General features: G+C 42.0%; 1 protein-coding gene across 2 annotated transcripts in view; it reads right to left on the reverse strand.

The window, feature by feature from the left end:
* Window positions 1–22,786, reverse strand: part of SERINC5 (serine incorporator 5) — a 114,485-nt gene extending 91,699 nt beyond the window's left edge. The window contains exons 1-2 of one of the 2 annotated variants that reach the window (XM_020998427.2): window positions 22,623–22,786; window positions 18,071–18,225 (exon numbers count right to left, since the gene is read on the reverse strand). In XM_020998427.2, the coding sequence (XP_020854086.1) occupies window positions 18,071–18,091 (21 nt within the window). In that variant the 5' untranslated portion in view covers window positions 18,092–18,225; window positions 22,623–22,786. The remainder of the gene's footprint in view (window positions 1–18,070; window positions 18,226–22,622) is intronic. The other variant, XM_020998428.2, reaches the window with a different exon arrangement.
* Between the last annotated feature and the right edge of the window lie 1,350 nt (window positions 22,787–24,136).

Here is a 24,136-nt window from a genome sequence, read left to right on the forward strand (position 1 = left end):
TGAGGAAGATATGGGTAAGAAAACAATCTATCTGGAAAAGAGCTGGGATTTTAGTGGTCTAAAAACTCACATAAGCCAACATTATGATATGGTGGCCAAGAAACCTAATAAGGTATCTGGCTGCATTGAAAGGAACAGTGTCCAGGAATAAAGAGGCAATGATACAATTGTGCTCTGTCCTGCTCTGCTTTGCTTTGATCAGTCCAGATCTATACATACTACCTTATTTAGTTCTTTGTGGAATAGTTTAGGCAAGATCTTGATAACCTAGATAGTATTCAGAGAAGAGATATCAAGATATATCAAGATCATACGATATGAGCATCAGTCAGGGAATGTGAAGGATTAGACCTGGTCTCTGTTAGCCCTAGAGACCAGAACTGGAGAGAACAGATAAAAATGGCAGAGAAGCCGATTTCAGTGTGGTGGATGGGAAAAATCATAACATGTCTATCCTGAAGGGAAATGGGCTGCCTCTGGGAAGAGTGGGCCCCTGCTCATTTGAGTTTTTCAGGCAGAGACTAGAAAACCACTTGTTGGGAATGTTGTTAGAGGCTGGGAGGGAGAGATCTGTTCAGCTACAGGATGTCCTAGAAGACATCTGAGGTCCCTTACAACGATGAGATTTAGGGAGTAAAAAAATCAACATTTTCTCCAATCACAGTTTAAGAGTAAATGAAAAGTGGTTGGGATTTTTTTGTTGGTTTCTTTTTTGTACACCTGCTTGTTTATAAAGGAATAAAATACCCTCCAAGGGCAAATTCCTCATATTTTATAACTTAAGATAATTTTTCATGTCTCTGAAGTTACTGCTCTGCTGTAAAATGCTTCATAAAGTTTCCATAAAGTATTTTATGACTTGGACATTTTGTTTTCCTAGGAGCTTATCCATTTCACATAAATGAGTTTTAGTTCAAGGTCCCACTTCACACAAATACGAATTTTCCTTGTTTTGGGTCCATGGAGACCCTTTTTAATAGAACTTCCCAAGACATCTGCAGCTAATCTAGCCACTTGCTTGCTCAATTTAATCTTCCACCCTATTTTTTTATGAGCAAGGACAGTTTTTCCTCAGTTCCCTCTTCCTAGTAAAACTTGGCAAGAAAGCCTCCTCTATAAATCATCTAATATGTAAATTAAACATAAGAGATAAAAATCCCCTGAACTGTCTTGAAGAACTGGGGGGGGGGCACGATGCGGGCAAGCCAATTGCCTCAACTTTCCACAATCAGCAACCTCTCTGATGTGATGCCTTTTGTTATCACAGGAACATCCCTCCTTCTCACCAAAGAGGACTGGGGGTGGGATATCAAAGGAAAAAAATAACAGGAGATGCTTTTAGGATATAGATACTACTTCAAAACTCCAGGTTTTCCAGTTCCACATTCACTTCTGAAAAAGATAACCTGTGAATTTGGTGGGAGCTCAATTACCAAACTCACTTGACCATTCAACACTTTAGGCCGTGAATAAATATATATTTTTTAAAAACCATAAATGGTGGTGCAAGGGGTCCACCCCAATGTTTTAAGGTTTTCAGACCGCTTAAAAAGGAAGGTGGAGAAATTTTAGGAGCAAGGTAAGATGAAAGTAAGCCTACCGCTATGCTGAGAAATTGCTATTATAGTGTGTATGGGGTGGGGTATACTCTAAAATGCTTTATTTTATAAATACTATTTTAGAAGGGAAAATAACACTAGCATCAGACTACAACACAGTAGGAGAAACTGGGGAAACACCAGTTTAAGCTATAAATTAGGGGTATATTTGACAGAGGGATGAAGATATTTTCCTTCCTTTTCAAATAAAAAATACAATAGCTAAATGTAAACCAAAGCCAGTTCTAAAGATGGAGCTCCAGAGCAATGATTAAAACCCAAACCAACGGTATGTCAACCCAACTCAGTGCTAACCTCCCCCTGATCCAGGTATTTTAACCCTAACTTTACACAGATATTGAGAGAACCAGGAAGGGCACGTAGGCTTTCTTCTTGCTCCTCACACTGGACACTCACTATCCTATCTCGGTCATTTCATGTGCTTGGAACACACACCCCTTCTTTCCTCCACCTCAGAGAGTCCCTTCTCCTCTTTTAACACCTAGTTGCTCCAGCTCCATTTTGGGCATGAAGTTTCTGTAAGTAATTTTAGTGTGTGCAAAGTGTATTTTTTGTTACTCTTTCTTAAGAGTTTTCTTCCCAGGATCCATAGCCATAACAATCTCTACTTCCCAGGTGTTAGACATGAGTTCTCACGATCACGGTTCAAAACAGTTTCTACCACACTTGTGCAGTAGATACAGGGATGAAGTGATGTAAAATTGTGAGGCAACTGCTGGCAATGTGCCTTCTTTGTCTGTTGCTCTATAAAGCAAGTGGGTCAGTGACTAGAGACCCCCATGGGACTGAATGTGCAGGCTGAATGCTGCTCATGCCTTGACCAGCCCCCATCAAGGCTTGGGAGGGGAAATCCGTGTATTTGCCTCAACCAGCTCCTACTGAGGCATGAGGGGATTTAGGGGAGTGCAAAGGTGTGCAGGTCTTGACTGACACCATGGAGACAGAGGGGTTATTGCCCCCCCCTTCATGCTGGCCCCTGCGAGAAGGGTTGTGAGGGAACGGAATGCTGTAGGAGGTGGTGCTCCCATTATCAGCAAACTCCCTTTAAGAAGACTAGACTAGAATAAGTAAGCTTATTTAACCCCTTATTATGACTCCATTCCTGTCTTCCCATCTGACCGGATCAAAATCAAGCCTGCTAGTGAGAGAGATGCTAGAAGCTCTCCCGTGTCTCTTTCTAAAAAATGGCGTAGTCAGTGTGTTTACTTGTCCAACAGTTTCTCATGCCAACTTCTAGTGCCCTCCCTCCCAAACTACCTAATACTTAACTACTTGATATACCTTACTATTCTCTTTGTATTTATGCTCTACATATTTATATATATATATACTTGCTCCCCCCCCCAGATGTGGCTAGGTAGCTAGGTAGATTGATTGCTGGACCTGGAGTCAGGAAAACCTGAGTTCAAACCCAGCCTCAGATACTTAACTAACTGTGTGATCCTGAGCAAAATGCGTAAACTCCATCTTGGTTTCCTCAAATATTTGAAAAAGAAATTGTAAGTAAAAAATAGTACCTGCCTCCCACGAGTGTTGTGAGGATAAAGTGAGACAGTATTTGTAAAGCACTTATGCCATGCCTGGCACATAGTAGGCACAAGTAAATGCTTGCTTCTCCACCATACACACATCTGAATAAAACGGCTTTATTCTTTGCTCTTGTGTCCCAAGCAGGGAGCACTGTACTTCTTAGCACACAGCAGAGGCTCAATAGATACTTGCGGATTGCATGACAGCTGATTGGTAATCATCCCTCACTATAGTGGGAGAATATCTAGGAATACAGTGTAACATTTCACTCAATAGTGAAATAGGAGAGAAAAGGGAGAGGGGGATTAAGAAAGGGATTAGTCCTAAGGAAAATACATCCTAAGGGCATACAGAAAAAAAATTAGCTCTTTCTGAGGGGTCAAAGAATAGGAATCTGAGAGAACACACATCAACTGTGGAATGGATGAACAACAAGCTATGATTTATAAATGTCATGGAATATTATTGTGCTGAACTCTTAATCAGAGTAATGACCAATCAGGATTCCAGAGCACTAATGGGGAAATGTGCTACTTGCTCACCACATATTGGAAAGATGAAGGACTCAGAATGCAGAATGAGATAAATATTTTTTAGGACACGGCCAATGTGGAAAGTTGTTTTGATTTGATTTGATATACATCTTTGTAATGGGCTTTGTTTTTCCTGGGTTCTCAATAGTGATGGGAATGTTAGAATGGGAGGATGAGAAGGTGGATCTTGACTGATTAAAACAAAATATTAAAAAAGAAAGAAAGAAAATTTTGGAACTCCAATCAACAGAATGACCTACTACAATTCCTGAGGACACCTTCTGATGGGCTCAGAATGCAGATAGAGAGACAGATAGGTGTGTATGTAAGTGTGCATGTATGTAGAGAGGGAGAGCCTATGAAGAAATTTTGTTTTGTTTGATTATAGATGCTTGTAGCAGGTTTTGTTTTTCTTGCTTTCCCAAGGGGGGTGGGACAGGAAGGGGAAAGATGACCGATACTGGTTTGAAAATAAAATTTAATTTAAAATTTTTTTAAAATCTAACAAGAGATCTTAATCTACTAGTTGGGGCAGTGAAGATTAAAACATTCCTTCCTAACTGCCTTTGCTAGTCTAAATACAAAGTTCAAACACTACTAGGCTGGGTTTCACAATCTCTTCACATAAAAATGCCTATAAGATCCAGGCTCTCTGCTCACCTGGTTAAAGTGGACTGACAAAGACAAAAGGGACTGCCTGTTTGCTTTTCTATCACTTATACCCTTAGCTTCCTTCTCCACGCCTAGAGAAGAGAAAGAACAAGTTGGACAGGGTTGCTTTACTACAAAGAACATTAAAAAAAATCCCAGAGTTTTTTGTCTTTTTTTTTGTTAAGTTTCTACCTGTTCTTGGGCACCTCTTCCCCACCCCATCCCATGAACTATTTGTAGCTGGACTTTTGGTTGAACAGAATTTGTTTAAACTAATTTGCAACCAAGTCTCAATTCATTAACCACACTTCCCCAAAGTGGCCCAGCAAAAAACTAGCAACCACCTGAAACTTCTCTAAACCACCTCACATCATCTCAGAAAGGATGTTCCCTTTCCTAGTCTAGAAGCTCTGAACAAAATGTAAACAAAGATTTGGGTCTGTCATCTTTGAGATTTAAATTAGTTTAATTAAATTACTCAAAAGGGCACGTGCCTCATTTTAAGTTTAATAAAGCAGGTGTCAGATCTAAATAGAAACCTAGGTCACAAAGTGTGGAAAGAGTTGCTGAGGCTACCAAGGAATATGGAGAGGGAGAGAGGGCAGAGAGGCAAATAACCATCAAAGTAGCTGGGCCGGCTCACTCACAGACTAAGAGGCAGTGCTCCAGATCAGAGCCCAAATTACAACAAAGCAACGTGGTGGAAGACTTCCCCAGGCAGAAAGAACAGAAGGAAGACTGCAGGGCAGCCAGACAAATGGAGAGGCAGACCCTAAGAAAGGGCAGAAGGGGCAGGGGTGGTGAGCTCAGCCACAGAAAACAAAGACTGAGGGTCTGGGGGAGGGGGAGCCTACCTACTATTCCATTTTCCTCCATAGGAAAATAATGGAAAGTTCTGTCTCTTCCCACATCCCAACCCCTACTCCAGGTGATTTGAGTAGACAAGTTCCCAACCATAGGAGAAGCAGACTTCAAGGGCCCTCACCTGGAAGAAGCTGTTTCTAATTATTTCCTAGTGTTACTCATATAAGAACAGGGCTATTTTTAAATTGCTTCAAAACTCCCTAAGCCTGACACTGGTGATCTAATTAAGCTAGGTGGCTAGCCACCTTAATTCCAAAGAAGGCAGACCCATTGTATTATGCCACAACTGGAGGCAGGATTTAGGAGCCCAGCTACTGGGGATGGTGTTGGAGTTCCTTTCTCCTCCATCCCATCCCAGAGTGAATATCAATGGTCTTGATGTCCTAGGATACTTCCCTTTCATAGAATTTTTAGCCCAGATTCTAGTTCAGCAGGCTGCTTAGCTTTGGGCTCAAAAATGTGTGGCTGTTTTCCCGGCTATCACCATAAGAAAGTAATTGAGCCCAGAAAGCAAACAAGACAATTCCGAGGCCTGGGCTGAAGTCCAGAGACCCAGCTGTGTGAAGACAAGTCATTTACCTCACAATCCCCAACCACTGACTCCAAGGGCCTTTGTGAGGGAATCATAGGACCTCAGATCTAGGGCTGAAAAGGCCCCTATGAGTCACCTACTTCAACCCCCTCATTTTGCTGATAAGGAAATTAGGGCCTAGAAAGATGAAACGATTCAAAGTTAAGTGTCCTGGTGGATAGAGCTCTGTACCTGAAGTCAGGAAGAGCGGACTTCAATACTCAGCTGTAGGATCGTGGACAAGTCATTAAACTTGTCTGCCTGAGTTTCCTCGTCTGTAAAATCAGTCAACAAATTTTTCTTAAGGGCCTACTATGTGTCAGGCACCATGCTAAGCACTGGAGATACAAAGAGACAAAATACTGTCCCTGCTCACAATGGGGAAGACAAGCAAATATGTACAAATAAGCTATATATAGAGGGGAAAAAACAGGAAATAATTAAAAGAGAAAAGGTGCTAGAGGAAGGATTGTGAAAGGAATTTTAACAGGGACTTGAAGGAAGCCAGTGAATCCCTCAGAGACAATGAAGGACAGTATTCCAGGCATGGACAACAGCCAGAGAAAATGCCCCCTGCTATGAGATAGAGTGAGCCACTGTTACCGGATCAAAGGTATGAAGGGCTCTGATCAACAAGCAGAGAATTCTGTATTTGCTTGGGGGGCAACAGGGAACCACTGGGCTTTACTGGGAGGAAGGCGGGGAAAAGTCACATAATCAGACCTGCACTTTAGGAAAATAACTTTAGTGGCTTAATAAAGAATGGACTAGATTGAGGGGAAACTTGAGACAGGCAAACCCACCAGCAGCTATTGCAATAAACCAGGCATAAGGTGATTTTCATTGTTTGCTTGTCTCAATTGTGTCTAAACCCTTCGGGACCTCATTCGGGATTTTCCTGGCAAAGATACTGGACCTGTTTGCTATTTCCTTCATTTTATAGCTGAGAAACTGAGGTACACAGGGTTAAGTGACTTGCCCAGGATCACACAGCTAGTAAACGTCTGAGCTAGGATTTGAACTCCAGGTCTGGCAATCTATCCACCGCACCACCCAGCTGCCCTTTGAGGAGTATCTATCTCCCAGGGTTGCTGTATCAAATGATAGTATTTATATTTATAAATGCTTTGCAAAACTTAAATCACTAAACCATACAAATGCTATTGTCAGAAGAAGCAGAGTAAGTATTGGATGTGTGTAACCTTTCTGTTGTACCCTGCTGCCTTTCATGAATGTTTATTCAGTGTTTTAAGGTTTCCTTTACAAACATCTCATTTGATATTTACAACCACCGTAGGAGGTAGGTGCTACTATTATTTCCATTTTATAGCTGAGGACAATGAAGTTCAGAGAGGTTAAGTGACTTGCTCAGAGTCACACAGCTACTGAGTATCTCAAGTGGGATTCAGACCCAAGTCTTCCTGGTTCAGCAACAGAAACTGATAAGATTTTAATCAGTAGAAATGACATTAAGAAGAAGCATTCACATCTGCTTTGCCATTATACCCTAAGGACCATGAGTCCTTTCCATCTGGGCCAAGACTCTCTTTTCTATTTTTACTTCCAGAGCTTAGCATATTGTAAGCACTTAAATTCTTTTTTCATCCAGCATTCCAGCACTGAATCCAAATGATCTCTTACATATCCCTCCCACCTCTAAAAATTTATGATCCTGTATCTTCTCAGAGTTCTAACTATCCCTTCATGTACTTAACAACTGATTGTACCACCTACCTAGGAGTAATTGCTTACCAAGAGTGGTTGGGAACCTCACAACCAAGCCTTGAGGTTTTTGGCAGGGGACAGGAAAAGTCAAACCCCAGATAGCAAAGAGCTGGGCACAAACTCCATGGTTGCTAAGAACCAGATTGGGTCCCTGAGGTACAAACACTACCTCTGAGGCACAAGTCACTTCATCTTCTGGATCTCAGCGTCCTCATCACTACAATGAGGAAAGTGGACTACATGGCCTCTGAGTCCCTTAAGGCTCTGGGTTTCTGTGATTCTGTGACTGTAATTATCTGTGTACCTATCTTTTTTCCTGAACTATGCCATAACGCAGACTTATTTGGCCCACTGCCCCCTTTTCAACAACAACAAAAAAAATTACTCAGCACCCCCCTGGAAAGCTACTTTCTTTAACGGTTTTGTTTTGTTTTTTCAAACTTGCGTCATTTCCAATAATATAACATTTTTTTAAAATGATGCATCTTAAATTTAGTAATTTATTGTAAATTTGTGGGTTTTTTCCTGCATTGAAATTGTGATGACTTAACCATATAGTATATTGTAAACAAGTCATTACATGCACATACTGTGGTCGATGCATGCTGGACTTCTTGTTAATGCCCCACACGCTGGCCTGCCGATACTTGCTCGTTAAGACCATTGGTGGACTTGACCACTGATCTGTTATAACTTGAATTTTGTGTGTGTATTTTGATAAATAATGTAATCATTATTATTTTAACTCTGTTACACAACAGATAAAACATGTACAAATGGTTTTTCAAAATTCTCTTCTCTTCTTTCCTTATGCTTCCACACATCCCTTATTTTTATTCAATGCCCCACCCCATTGCATACTACCACCACCTGGATTGTTGGGAGGGGGTGACCCCCACTTTGGGAACTTATGTATTAGGTTTAACACAAGTGACTATTGGGGCAGCCAGGCGATTCAGTGGCTACAGCACTGGCCCTGAAGTCAGGAGGACCGAGTTCAAATCTGGACTAGACACTTAACTAGCTGTGTGACCTTGGGCAAGACACTTAACCTTGACTGTCTCAAAAAATAAAAAACAGAAGTGACTCTTATTCATTTATCCTTTCCACTGGAACTGGAGTGCCTTTACACACAGAAAGCTAATGTATTTGTTGAATAACTGAATGACAAAAAATAGTGCCATAGCTCCTACTTATTTCAATTATACCACATCTACTATGTGATCCAAAGACCAGTCCTCTGTATGACAGACGCCACTACTTCCTTCTATTATTGTGGGTAAATCAAGGGTTACCTAAGTTTGTCAGGTAAAAGTAAGTCAGTTTCCATCTAATCATGTTGCGCCTGATTTTTGTCAACAATTCCACTGGTTACCACCATAAGTGATTCTCAGGATTCCCAACCATAACTACTGAGTTCCAAGGGAAGTGATTCCCTTCTTTCTTTTGTGCCCAACAGACCCACTTCAGGATTTTTACATGCCATCAATAACTGCCAGCGAAGAGTTTGTCTGTAAGCTATAATGGCCTCTTTGTAAGATAGGAAATTTTACTTCTATCTCCCCTGTTTCCACTTCTACCTCTGAAGGGTTTCACTTTGGTCCTGGTGATTAAAAAACAGTCAAGTACCTCCACAATTCATCTGGTTCTCCTTATTGGTCCCAGGCAAGAAAGAGTCTCTTTCTTGCAGTTACATAAAGGGATGACAGACAGTCTTGTGGCTCCACATTCAAGACCATGAGTCAGAAGCCCTGGTGAATCATTTCCAGTATTACCACTGACTCAATTGTCTATCAAGAAAAAAATAAGGGTCGCTAGGTGGCGCAGTGGACAGAGCACCGGCCCTGGATTTAGGAGGACCTGAGTTCAAATCCAGCCTCAGACCAAAACACTTACTGGCTGTGTGACCCTGGGCAAGTCACTTAACCTCAATTGCCTAACCAAAAAAAAAGAAAAAAAGCTTTATTTTTCTGTTTCTTTCTATGCACAATGAAAAGGCTTTTCAACTATACTGGTATGATACGTCATTTTGTTTGTAACACTTCTGCAGAAGGAAAAAAATATCACTCACGACTGTAATCTAGACTGGTAAACTGGGTATAGGTACCCAAATTGCTCCCCATACTCCCAGCCTAATTTCTGAAGGCCATCATTCTTCACCTAGAAGAGTTTTCTTGATTCGAGTTCCTGACAGTCATTCCTTAAAAGTGGGGACTTGAGGGGCAGTTAGGTGGTGCAGTGGATAGAGAACTGGCCCTGAAGTCAGGAGGACCTGAGTTCAAATCCAGACCTCCCACCAAACACTTGACACTAGCTGTGTGACCTTGGGCAAGTCACTTAACCCCAATTGCCTTAAAAAAAAAAGTGGGGACTTGATCCAGCAAAGCACATAATTTAGACAAAGTGAGGACAACAATGCAGACAGAAAAAACTACTGCAACAAAAGAATGATATTTATAATGACCTGTTTTGTACAAAATACACCTTTCTTTGCATGGAACATGACATATGGCCTCTAATAGACTCAGTTTGCTAACACTGCTTCCAGTCTTTTTTTCCCCATTGTATTATAAAGAATAGGAAATAAATAAAAGACATAAAACATAAAAAAAAGCTTAGAAGGGAACAATATACTCAGAATGAAGTGTAGAAAAATAAGACATCCAAAATTTACATTAGTGTCAAGTTTTTTGTGTTTTTAAGGTTTTTTTTTTAAAGAAGAGGTCACTGAAATCTATCTGAAATCACAATGAGAAACACCCAACATTTGGTGGTGAAGAGAGGTAGAGCACAGCTCACATACCACCACCTCCATGACACTTGTGCCCATCCCATTATCTGCTATTGCCTCCATTATCTTTATGGGCACTAACACTAGAGTATAAGCTCCTTGAGAGCTAAAATTCTTTCCTTATGTCCCAGAGCAGAGCATACAGTAGTTGCTTAATAAGATGCTTGTTGACGGACTAAAAAGAGTCAGCCTTACCTAAAGGCATGGTTGTTATGTACTATAGTCGAGTAGGCACATGCCTATTTGTTTCCTGGCCTCAAAAATCTGAATTTTATTTCTCTCCAAACACAGTTTCTATAATAACATTAGTTTCATTTCTGCCCAGTTATTTTACATGTTCATTTCTCTCCCTCCATGTTCTCCACTTTCTTTTTTCACATATTTATTCAGCAACAAACATTTATTGATCACAAATTGTATACAGCACCATATTAGAAGCTAGGGAGACATTCACGCATGAGATCCTTATCCCTGCCCTCACTAGGTTTACACTTTAGAGAAAGAGAACATTTTGTATACATTTCGGGATTACGGATCTTATTTCCAATACTACCAATAAATCACTAACAATGCAAGGTAGTTCATGCTGCGAGCCAAAGGAGCCTGGGATGGACACAAAGTACTCCACAGGACTTATAAGGAAGGAGAGACCACTGTGGTATGGATGATCACTAAGGAGGCTGATATGAAGCTGAGCCTTAATAGATGGGTAGGCATTTGGGTAGAGAAGAAGGAACTGAGAGAGAAAAAATAGAATGGCCAAAATGCATGTACCAGGGAAAAAAATGATAGCTGTGTGACCCTGGGCAAGTCACTTCACCCTGTTTGCCTTATCTATAAAATGAGTTAGAGAAGGAAATGGCAAACCACCAAAATGGGGTCATGAAGTCAGACTGAAAAACAACAAATAAAGCCCTACAGAAACCTGTATTATTTATCAATCAACATCCATCATGTGACAGCAGATAAAACAAGCTAATGGTGCTGTAACATCACATCTGCCCCCTTGCCCCTGCTGAAGATTAACCAAATGATTCAGTGGATGCCAAGAGAAAACAGACATCTTTCCACTGGCTGCCAATATATCACCTGATGCTCCTAATAAGACTCAAACTCTAGGCAAGAATGAAGCCAACGTGGGCGATTAGACCAGTTATCCAAACTCTTGCCTTCACCAGACTCCTTCCATCCATGAGGAGACATTCCACAAGAACACACCGAACCATGTAAATTCAATAAAGACCCTATAGATTAGAATTCAAAATGGACCTGGTTTGTTTATGAAGCTATATAAGAGTGAAACAAAGTCAACGTCGACCAATTGGAGAATAACTAAACAAACCATGGTATGTGGATGCAACAGAATATTGTTGTTTCATGAAGGGCCATCTCCACCTGTCCAGATCTCTATCTGGCCACTGGACCCGATGGCTCTCGAGGAGAAGGTGAAGCTGGTGACTCTGCACAGCCCTCCCTCACTTAAATCCAACTCACTTGCAAGCCATGGCATCACCTTCCTGATGTCATGGTCTTCTTCAGGAACGAAGGACAAACAACAACGACTAACTTTCCATGACTCCATGCAGTGGTTTGCCATTTCCTTTTCCAGCTCATTTTACAGATGAGGAAACTGAGGCAAACAGGATCTTGCCCTGGGACTTGCCCAAAGTCACAGAGCTAGTAAGTGTCTAAAGCCAGATTTGAACTCGGAGAGATGAGTCGTCCTGACTCCAGGTCTGGCACTCTATCCACTACACCACCTAACTGCCCTAATGGAATAATACTGTGCTGTAAGAAACTATGAATGTGATACAGCAAAACATGGAAGATACACAAGAACTGATGCCGAATGAAGAAGAATCAATAAAAAAAAACCACACACAATGACTACAATGATGTAAATGGAAAGATCAGCCACACACTCAAAAATAAAAAGTGAGGGTTGCAAAATTATAAAGATCAAGCAGGACTCAAAAGAAGAGATGTGGGGCAGCTAGGTGGCGCAGTAGATACAGCTCCAGGCTTGGAGTCAGGAGGACCTGAGTTCAAATGTGACCTCAGACACTTGATACTCACTAGCTTGTATAACTCTGGTCAAGTTACTTAACCCTGGATTGGCTCACCAGAAAAAAAAAAAAAGAGAGAGAGAGAGATGTGAGAAGACCTCCCAGCCCACCCCATCACAGAGGCAGAAGAAGGTCTATACTGTGCATAGTTCACATGTTTTTCAGACTGTTTTCAATGTATTGATTGCTTATGCTAATTTTTCTTTTTTTGTCTTAAAAAAATACTGTTACATGGGATGTCTCTCTATGAGGGGGAGGGATCATGGGAAAAATTACAATGATGTTAAAAAATAATTTAAAAATATATATATAAACAGAAGTCTGATATGCTAATCTCTCCCAATCATCTCTGTATATGCATAACCATTTTTTAAAAAATTGTTTTGACTAGACATTCCTGATGGGGGGGGGACTGCTGTCTAATCACATTGTACTGTAAAGTGATTTTTTTTTCCATGTAAATCTTATTCTACACTAAGAAGCTCAATGTAACTAAGTTTTTCCACAACAGCTGTTTTCCTTCAATACAAGCTCAATTTTCATCTCATGAGGCACAATGCTGAGGAAAAGCCAAATGTAAAATCCTGTTTCCTGTAAAATTCAAACAGATGTTTTATGTAATCAAGCCAACCACTGTTGTGAAGCTCCACCCCATCTACTGTGTCCCGGATTATTTTATAAGGTAGGGGCAGAAATGGAGGGAGAAACAAACCACATGCTAACAAAAGGACATGAGGATATCCCTGCCGATAAAAATGGTCTTTAAAATATCGTAACTTAAATATTTGGAGAGCACCAGCTAAGGCACAGGGTCTATAACTTGATATACATCACTCAGCAACAAATCTCCGTTCTGCGTTCAGTTGGCCAAGTCACACGAGCAACAGCAAATTCAAGAGAGACGCTGACTTAGTCAATAATGTAGAAATACAGATTGAACAACCCAGGGTAACTCAACAGGATATTACTAAGCTGAGATAAGCATCAGGCTAGGCTCTTTAGACATCATATCTTGTTTGGGGATTTTCTTCTTGAAGCCAAATTGTCTTAGATGGATGGGTCTAGTAATTCCTCTGACGCACAAGTAAGTGTAGTCACTATCCTCTGCCTGGTTTTGAGGCTTCTTAATTGGGCTATGGATCAAGGCATCTTGGAGGCAACTTGAGGCAGAAGAAAGAGATCCACTGGATTTGGAGTTTCTGAGTTCAAACCCTAGTCTTGTTAACTTAATACCTTTATGACATTAGGCAACATACACTCCCCTCCCCCACCCTAGTTTCCTTTTTTATAAAATAAGGGCCTTCAATTAGAAGGCCCCAAGCAGCAACTCCAGCCCCAAATCTACAATCCTGTGAGCCTGTATGCTGAAGAATAACTAAGCTTCTAATGATAACTCCTTTTACTTTTTGTATCTCAAAATGGAAAGACTATAAAAGAAATGTATGGAGTACGTAATAATAGTAAACAAGCAGTTCCCATTTTTACCCTTTAGCAAGAAAGACCATTACCAAAAATGAGTCAGAACTCATGGGGATAAGGTAGGAGTTAGTTAGGTCTGTGACCTCACTGGTTCAGGGAACTACTAGGTAAGGAAATTGCCTCTCTACCAATGCAGGGAGGTGTACATATGTACAAAAACTAAGAAGAGGAGGGAGTCCATCAGCTGGGGAATGGCTAACTAAATTAAGGTATATATAGATAATGGAATATTATTGGGCTGTAGATGAATTCAGAGAAACTTGAGAAGCCTTACATGGAACTGATGCAGTATGAAATAAGCAGAACCAGGAGAACAATGTCTACAATAACCCCAACATTGTAAAAAAAAAAAAAAACCACAGCTCTGATATATCAGAATTCCGACCAATACAATGATCAACCATAATAACCTGAGAAATAATGATGAAGTACACCAGACACTACCATCTGCCTGACAGGTTTAGACTCAGGGGTAAATAGATAGAAATTTTTTGGACATGGCTTTGTTTTGCTTAACTATGCTTACACTTGTGATAATGTTGTTTGTTTGCTTTTAATGGAGGGAGGAGTGGAGTTTGGGAGAAAAGAGGGATTAGAAATAGTGATACAAAAAGAAAAGAGGGTTATTTCAACATTTGTTTGAAAAAGGCACAGAAAGGCGCAGCTAGGTAGCACAGTGGATACAGTGTCAAGCCAATAGTCAGGAGGATCCAAGTTCAAATCTGACCTCAGACACTTACTAGCTGTGTGACCCTGGGCAAGTCCCTTAACCCCAGCTGCCTCAAAATAGATACAGAAAGATAGACAGATGATAGATAGATAAATAGGTAAAAATGTACATAAGAGAATAGGAGGTTCAGAAGGAGACAAAGAATCAGAACAAGTTTTAAACTAATATACTGAATTTTTTATGCAATAAACATAACGGATTTGTGTAGACATCCATTCCTTTTTTCTGTTCTCTATGGGTAAAGATCCTATTTGTCAATGTATATTTTTTGTTCAGAACAAAAACAAAATAATATTCAAAATGATTCAGAAGTTGCCTTTCCTACAGGTCTGCCATTCCCCAAATGCCACCTCCAGAAGTGAAGGACTCCACTAGACATTTTCCCAGTCTCCGGTGATGTGCCAGTTTCACCTGGGGCAACTAAGGCCAGTTAAGAAAAACAGCCTGCTTGAACAAACAAACTTTATACAAAAAATGACAGCCAACCTACACCACATATTTTACCATTCTTAGAATCTAAGGCAAGGAAAAGAAATTTAAAGCATCTCAATATAAGCATATAAAAAAACACTAGTATACACAATCTGCCACTGAAAGAATGAATCTTTGTACATAAAGTGAACGTATCAAATAAAATACTGCTATTGCTCTGGCATCTTAACAACGTTCAACAAACACGTTTTAAGTGATAACTAGCAGAGGGCATTCTCAGAAGTGCTGGGGTTGTTGTTCAGTCATGTCCTACCCATCTGGGGCTTTCTGGGCAGAGATAATGGAATGGTTTGCCATTTCCTTCTCCAGCTCATTTTACAGATGAAGAAACTGAGGCCAGTAGTGTGAAGTGACTTGCCCAGCATCATACAGCTAAGTAAGCATCTGAGGCTGAACTCAAAGAGATGAGTCTTTCTGACTCCAGGCCTTCGTTCTAGAGTATAAAAATGGGGGGGGGTGCAGAGAAATAGTCCTTGTCCCTCCAAGAGTTTATAATCTAAATGGGAGAAGAGAGGGGAAGAAGACAGAGGAAATGTTCAATAGAAAATAAGGGGGGAAAAAAAGGAGAGATCAGGGTTTCAGACAAAAGGGCTTCAAGAAGAAAGAAAATGTGAGAACACAGATCATGTTTCAGATAATACAGATATAAAGTAAGGGAAGCAGCTTTGATATAGTGGAAAGAAAAAACAGTAGGCCAGAAAGGAAAGGAATTCAAATGCACATCTAAAGCACCTAGCTCTTTGGCCTTGGGTGAGCCACTTCAATCTTGCTGGGACTAAGCAAATTTCCTCATCTTTAAAAGAAGGAAGGTTGCACAAGATGGGTCTCTTTCAAAAAAAAATTACATTAAAAAAAATGGGTCTCTTAATTCCCCACCTACTCCAGATTAACAATCCTAAAGTCTCAGGCAGGAGCAGACTGGAGAGCCGGGCCTTGAGGAAAGGGAATGATTTTCTTCCAGGCAGAGATGACGGCGTACAGCCCAGCCACAGAGGTGCGGAGCTGAGAAGAAACAGCTTGTGCTAGTAATAACTCAATTAAGTCCAGAGGCTTCTCCTGTCTCCTGCAGGATCCGGCATTCAAAGCCCTTCCTAAACTAGGCCCCTCCTACCTTTCCAGTCTTCTTAAACTTTACAGGCACTCTTAGATCTGGTGACTCCTGCTGTTCTTCTGTCACTCAGTTCTGGTCCAGCCTCATTTCTGCCTACCGGTTTCCTTTAAGGCCCAACTAACATCCCATCTTCTACAGGAAGTCTATCTCAGTCCATCTTAATTCTACTGGTTTCTCTCTAGTAATTATTTCTTAGTTATCCAGTCTATAGCTTGTTTGCATATGTTTGTAGTTTCCCCTATTAGACCGTAAGCTCCTTGAGGGCAAAGGCAGTCTTTGGCCTCTTTTTGTATCCCCAGTGCTTAGCACAGTGCCTGGCACAAATAGCAACTTTAAAAATGTTTATTGACTGATTAATTAATAACATCCAAAGAAGTAGGAAATTGTAGGAGGAAATTTGGGAACAGTAAATGGTCCAATTGAGCTGGAATGAAAAAAGTTAAAGGAAGCATAAAATAAAGTTGGAAAAGTAGGTTGGAAGGTTGGGGGGGGGGGATCTTAACTGCCAGTAGAAGATATTTCTATTTCTTTCTACAGTGACCTAGCCACTCTAGGTGTTGAATCAGGGAATGACATGGTCAGTCCTAGGTCCCAGGAAAATTACTTTGGCAGTTAATCGAAGAATGGATTGGAGAGGGGGAGATACTGAAAGCAAAAGAATTAATTATTAAAAATAGTCCCGGCGAGAAGTAAGCAAGGCCTGAAACTAAACTACAAAAAAGGTTTTGTAACTCACTTGATGTACAATGCTAACCCATCCCCACCCATCTCCAGGTCAACAGGCAACTCAGTATAAACCAAAAAAACCCCCAATGGATCTGAATTCTAGTCCCAGCTCTGCCACCACCTGCCTGACCTTGAGCTAGTCAATTTCCCTCTCTGGGCCTCAGTTTCCCCTATCTGAAAAAATCAGAGATTGGACTAAAATGGACTTTTTCTAGGTGTAAAATTACTCTCCATTTTCCTCTAGCAGCTCCGCTCGGTTGACTGCCCCCCAATACATCCTGGTGCCCCCTTTTTCAGCTTCCTTTTGTATTCTGTCTTCCCCCTTTAGACTGTAAGCTCCTTGAGGGCAAAGACTTATTTGTATCCCCAGGCCTAGCACTATGCCTGGCACTTAATAAATGTTTATTGAATTAAAATTAAATTAACATTCTGTGAATCCTTCCTTGCCCAAAGACTCCACTATAAAATGTCCTTCTCCTTCCAATCTAACAAATGTATTTCAAGTGCCCACTACAGGGGAGGGCCAAGAAGCAGCTCTGCAGCAGTAAAGAGAGTTGGCTTTGGTGGTGGGGAAACTGAGGGAAGTACTGCCTCTGATACATACTGGCTCTGTGACCTTGGGCAAGTCACTTTACATCTCTGGGACTCAGTTTTCTCATCTGCAAAAAAAAAAAAAAAAAAAAAAAAAGAGATAGGTCTAGATGACTGCTAAAGTTCTTTTGGAGCTCTAAATCTTCAATCTAGTGAAGGCACCACGCTAGGCGCCTGGGGATACAAAGAGTGAATGCAAACACTGGCTCCCCTCAAGGATTTCATGCATAATGAAGTGGACTGTATTCGCTTAAATGTTATCTGGAAATGTTTCTTAGTTACTTCCTGGAGGGGGTGGGAGAAGATCATAGTTAATGAGCAAGATGTCTGCATATACTGCCACACCAATGAAATGAGGAATAAAAAGAATAAGATAACATCAGTTGGAAGGTTAAAAAAAAAAGCAGAGGGAACCCACACATTGACTCGGTTATGTGCTTTTTAAGAATCAATTTGCCTTCCTTCACTCAATTTCAAATACCTTGAAACTACTAACTTTATAAAATAATGCTAGGTAATCAGTGCAAAACCAAAAAGTTAATTCAGTCTTAGTTGGAATTAATCAACTCTATGTAAGCTACTATTGTCTACCTTAAAGAGAGAACTGAACATATCTTCTCTAAGCAGCAGAAGTAGTTTTCTCTTCTTCGTGATATGGGGGGGGGGATGACAGAGTATGCGCCGCTCTGCTTAGGGGCTGATCCTTTTGGCCAGATATTGGCTCTTGGGAGATGGCTGCCTTTGATCTAAAAAAAAAAAACAAAACAAAACACACACACACATACCACCTTTCTATGCCTAAAGAAAACAAAGAGAGCCTTGTGCAGAATAGATCAACTCTAAAAACAGGCACTTCTTTAAAAAAAAAGTGGCAAGGTCTTTAAAAAGAAAGTCTAGTCATATTAAAATAATTCAAAATCTACAAAGCACAAGGGAAAGAAATTTTTCAAAAATTGCTCTGAATACTAACTAAGCCCAGGCCTGGGGGCAGCTCCCTCATAGCTTGGGAGAATAAGACAAAAGTGTGCAGTAACAGTGAAAAGACACACATCATCATCATCATCATCATCATCATCATCTCCCCAGCCAAAAAGCACTCACAGGAAGTACAGTAACCATACCTCCTTTACCATCAGAAAACAGAATGAGCAATGAGTGTGCCTCTAAGGCCTAGAGAGGATTAAAAATTTCATTGGGAAGACACTGTCGGGGAGGCAGGAGCCCAGCTGGGTCGTTATTCTTCCTGTCCTTCTTCTCACCTCTGTCCTCACCGGCTGGTATCCCTTTCAGGAATAAGGTGGCAGGCAACATGGGGGAGATCATTAAAGGAAATAAATCTCCCTGAGATTGGGAAGGGGGTGACCACGGACTACTGTAGGATCCCCCTCTGGTTTTCTATTTCTTTATTGGGTTTTTTTGTTTGTTTTTGTTTTTTTGTTTTTTGGCTAGGCAATGGGGTTAAGTGACTTGCCCAGGGTCACACAGCTAGCATTATGTGTCTGAGGCCGCATTTGAACTCAGGTCCTTCTGAATTCAGGGCCAGTGCTCTATCCACTGCGCCACCTAGCTGCCCCCTATTTCTTTATTGTTGTTGAGTCATTTCAGTCATGTCTGATTCTTCATGACCCCATTTGGGGTTTTCTTGGCAAAAAGATAATGGAGTGGTTTGCCATTTCCTTCTCCAGCTCATTTTACAGCTGAGAAAACTGAGGCAAACAGAGTTAAGTGACTTGTCCTGGGTCACAGTCTGAGGCCAGATTTGAACTTAGGAAGATGAGTATTCCTGACTCCAGGCCCAGTACTCTAACCATTATACCACCTACACCTAGCAGTCCAGTTTTCTATTCACAGTTGCTTAAATAAATCCCTTTTCTTTTTTATTTTGGAACAGGGGAAGAGAGACAAATCTCAAGTGGGAGACAGAAGAAAGAAATGAGGATATACATTTTATCATACACCGTGTACTCAGCAGTTGTTTGAGAAATGCCTTTTGAATGAATGGCAAAGTAGTTCAGTTTTTAAAAATTTCAAACTTGCACCTGATTTATATTAAAAGACAAAGAGCATCACAATTCTTATTACATTATTCTACATAATTACAAATTATTCTCCAATGATCTCTTGACTAACTCATGCTGGGAAAAATGTGTCCTTAATTTTAGATCTAGTACATGTTTTTAAACCAAATGGGGTTGGTGTGCATTTGAACAACTGACACAAAACTTTAGCCTAACAAGAGAGAAATCTCTGATTATTTTTTTTAAGGCAGAAGAAAAACCAAGCAAAAAAAGGGGGCAACTATTCCAATTCTGGATGTGTGTACACAGGAAATCAAAACAGTTATACGATCAAAGCAATAAAATGGGGCCTCAGGTATGTCTGACAGGCTCCAGATAATTTAAAGGAACTATTTGCTGCCTTGGACTCAGAAAGCACCGGGCCGGAGTTCTGGCTGTGCCACTTAGTCAACTGAGCATTTGTTAAGGCATACAGCAGGTGCTTAATGTTAGTTGATTGATTACTATGTGCCCGGCACTGTGCTAAACTCTGGGGAAGTTGCTTAACCTCCCATACCCACTTAAGTGGCTGTGTCCTAGTTGCTGATGTTTATGACCCCATTTGGGATTTTCTTGGTAGAGATCTTGGAGTAGTTTGCCATTTCCTTCTCCAGCTAATTTTACAAATGATGAAACTGAGGCAAACAGGGTAAAATGGCTTGCCCAGGGTCATGCAGCTAGTAATGTCTGAGGCCAGATATGAATTCATGAAGATGAGGTCTTCCCGGTTCCAGGCTAGAACTCTATCCACCTTGCCATGTGCCTATGGGCAAATAAATCACTTAACTTCTCTGAACCTCAGTTTTCTCATCCATAAAATGGAGATAATAATCAGGGGGCTGCTGTTGGGAAAAGTGAAAATCACTATATAAAGTGGCCTTTTAGTATCATCATCATGAACACAGGCTTCCTTTGCCACCATGGAAAAAAAAAGACTGGTTGGTACAGTCAAGCTAGTGTTAGAGAACTCTCAAATGAGGTTTCCTTTGTGCTGTTTACAGTATCATACTGTTCTCAGCCATGAGTCCCACTGCTCTTTACAAACATCTTTATACACATACACCCCCACATGACCCCCATTGCTGCGGAGACCCAGAAAGACACAGTGGTGATTCACTCACAGACTACAAAAAGACTACAAAGATCGATGAACACACTGGGAGAAAACACAGGTTCACAGACTGTGAGGAACATCTATCTTGGCAGTTAGTTCTTTCCAAGGTAGAGCTATCAAAAGCAGAATTTTTTAAATTTGAAAATACAATTCAACCAAAATACTGATAACTTAGCTATTCCTCTTTGGTACCAATAATTCCCACAATGCCTCCACCCCAAAAAAGAAAAAAAAGATTTATTTATTTTTACAAGCCTTGAGAATCTTTAACTCTCCAGCAGTAAAGCTTTACAACATTACTTAGGTCTCAAGATACATTAGTCAGCCTGGTTCTGACACGGGGCAAAGTCATTTAACCTCGATTTAAAATCCTCCTGTGTAAAAAGGCCTGGCTGAATGCTTAAGCACAGCATTAAAACTAAGATACCAGGTGATGACTTCAGAGCCATCTTGAAGTTAGCAGATTATCTAAAATATGGCCAGTCTGAACAAATCACTTACTATTCCAAACTCAAATTCATTTGCGGGCTTCTGTAGCTACACTTATCAGCAGGAACAAGTACAACTATATTCTCCAAGTGGGTTACTTTTAACCCAATACAATAAGTATTTATTAAGCACCTACGATTTGGTAGGTTCTGAGGATAAGGAGGAGAGGAAGTCTCCACTAAGAGCTAATGAACATCACTTTATCACCCAAAGTCCAAGCATTATAGATATTAGGGCTGGAAGGGATCTCAGAGGTCATGCGTCCAATCTCCTCCTTTTACAGACGAGGAAACCGAGTGTACGCACCTTAGTGTCTAGCCACTGAATTTGAACGCAGGTCTTCCTACCCCCCACCCCACCCCTCAATATCCACCAAGTAGCCTCTCCAAATCAATCAAAATTCCCTTAACAAGGTTAACTCCTCGTTAACAGGATTAACTTAGGCGGGACACATTTTCTACAGAAGAAACTTGAAAAAGAAGGAACTCACCTAACCTAGGCTTTAACACCAAAGGCCAGCAAAGCATGAGATTAAATGAACTAAAGAAGCCCACGTTCAATCCACCGTCCCGGTAGTATATTACTAAGGAGTTGGAAATGCACCACCCCAAGTGAACAGGCTGGGAAGCGCACACCTTAACAAGTTAAGGCAAGTCCGACTAAGGAAAAATAAATTTACAAATCAATTTGCACACTCCAGAGTGCTTGTCTTTTTTTATAGTCTGTTTAAAGTCTAAACACCCAAAGGGTACAACTGTGTCTTCACAAGTTCCTACTTCCGAGAACAGTAGTTGGTGGGGATGAACCTAAGCTATTTTACGGCCAAAGAGGGCTGGAAAGTGCAACTTGGTTGGGCTTTCCCCCCCGATTCCGATGGAGGAGATTCCCGTACCGGAGGGTTTCCAGTCGAAGCCTGGTGACCACCTGTCGGAGATGCAGCAGCGGGGATTCCCTTACAGGTGGGGGATGCACTAGCCGACCCGGGAGGCCCCTCCCCACACAGAGTCTGGGATTACATGATTCACTAGTGACTAGAAACCCGGGCTGCAATGAGATCAGCGACAGAGATACCAAAGGGAAATCCTCATAAAAGCAGGATAGGAGACCCGCCCCTGAATCAGGTCAGCAGACCAGCCCTTCCTGAGGCCCATAGATCCCGCACCCCCAGCCCAGCGGCTGCACCCGAACCTCGGGGAGCGCGGACCATCTGAGCTGGGCAGTTCCCCCGACGGCCAGCGTGCGCGCAGCTCCGGCCCGGAAGGAAAGGGGCAACGCGGAGCCGTAGCTCTGACCATGCTCCCAGGGGTCGAGACAGCATTGGGGGCTTGGAAGGAGTCTCCCTGCACGCCCCACCCATGCAAATAAATCGAGGACCCCTCCTTCTACCAGCACGGAGCCCTCCCAGCTTCCCGGCGGAGCTTCGGTCCCCGCGAGGCGCAGGAGCTGTGACAGCCACCCCCGAGCCCCAACTGGCCCGGCTCACCTGGCCTGCGCAGCAGCGGGCTGACATCACGGCGGCTGCACAGGAGCAGCGCTCTGCCCCGACGGCTCCCGGGCTCCAGCGGCCGGACCACGCAGCACCAGCAGCCTCACGCACCTCCCACTTCCAGCGATCACTGCAGCTCCGAGCTCCGAGGGCAGTCCAGCAAAAACAAACGACCTTCAGCCCCGCCCCCTCTATCAACCCCAGGCCCCGCCCCCACCTCCCAGGACAGACAATGAGCAGCGATGCGCCCCCTTCCACTCCTGCCTCTCAGGAGCCGGGGAGTGATAGGTTCTAGCTTTGCACTGACTTCCGCTGTCGTCAGGACAGCCCAGGCTGTAAATTACTTCCCGGTGGGAAGAAGTAGTTGCTCCCCAAACTTACCTCCTTTCCCACACTACTGTAGAGGAGGAGAGGAGCTATCTATGAGCTCTCCACTCCCCTGGTTCTTGCATAAAGAACTGGGTAAGGGGCTGATTGCACTGATTAAAGGAAAAGAGGCTTTCGCCCCCAAGTTTTTCTCTTTACCCGGATCTGCTGGGAAAATCAGCTTGTCTGGGAATGACAAAAATTCTGCTCCCAGAGAAAATGCAGCCTCGTAGAGTGGCTAAAGGCTAGATATAGAACTGGAAACCTGCTTTAAAATCTTGCCTCACGTTATTAACTAGCTTTGTGGTCGATTGGCAGCTCATTTTACCTCTCTGTGGCTCAATTTCCTTATCTGTAAAATGGGGATAATTATACTTGTACTAACTATGCTGCAGAGTTGTTGTAAGGAATGCGCTTTGTCCACGTAAAAGCACTTCATAAAACGTAAGATGTAATGTGCTGTTAATTTCAGAATGTTCCATTAACTACTGGATGATGAGCATTAGCTAGGTCAAGGCAAAGATAAAGGAATAAAGGCAGAGACTAGCCTGAGCTCTTCCAAATAACCCTGCAAAATGAGTTGAAAAAGGACAGGGTGAAACTATTTTCCAGCCCAGGACAACTTAGAAAATCTGGAGGTTGTGCCACCGAAGGCCGTGCCTGGCAAACCAGCATAGCAGCAGCTTCTGGGACTCTCAGTCCACAGATAGTCAATGGGGTGGGGCAGGGTCAGAAAACTGGTCAGAAGGAGATTATAGGGGGACGCTGTGTTGTCACTGGATGCAGGACTCTATTGTATTGCCCAGACAAGGTTCCAGTTCCCAGTCCCAGTTCAAGGACACTAGTGTGCTGGCAGTAGGGACCCTGGTCACAGTTCCAGGGTAGAAAAGAGTGCTTGTGGTCCCTCACAGACTAGAGCAGAGACCAGAAGATCACTGACCACATGGCCTTGGAAAAACTGAAAACTTACAGATGGCCCCCAGAACTAGCTCTGAAAATAACAGCACAAAAAACCTGAAGCTTGGAACAGGTATTCTCCTCCTGGACAACAGAGCCCAGCTTTAACATAAGATCAAGAAATAGGTTGGGCAAATGAGCAAACAATGAAAACAAGAACCTGACCTCAGAAAGCTACTATGGTGAAA

Source organism: Phascolarctos cinereus, unplaced genomic scaffold (assembly GCF_003287225.1).
Source record: "Phascolarctos cinereus isolate Bilbo 61053 unplaced genomic scaffold, phaCin_HiC Scaffold_4;HRSCAF=312, whole genome shotgun sequence".
Taxonomy (NCBI): Eukaryota; Metazoa; Chordata; class Mammalia; order Diprotodontia; family Phascolarctidae; genus Phascolarctos; species Phascolarctos cinereus.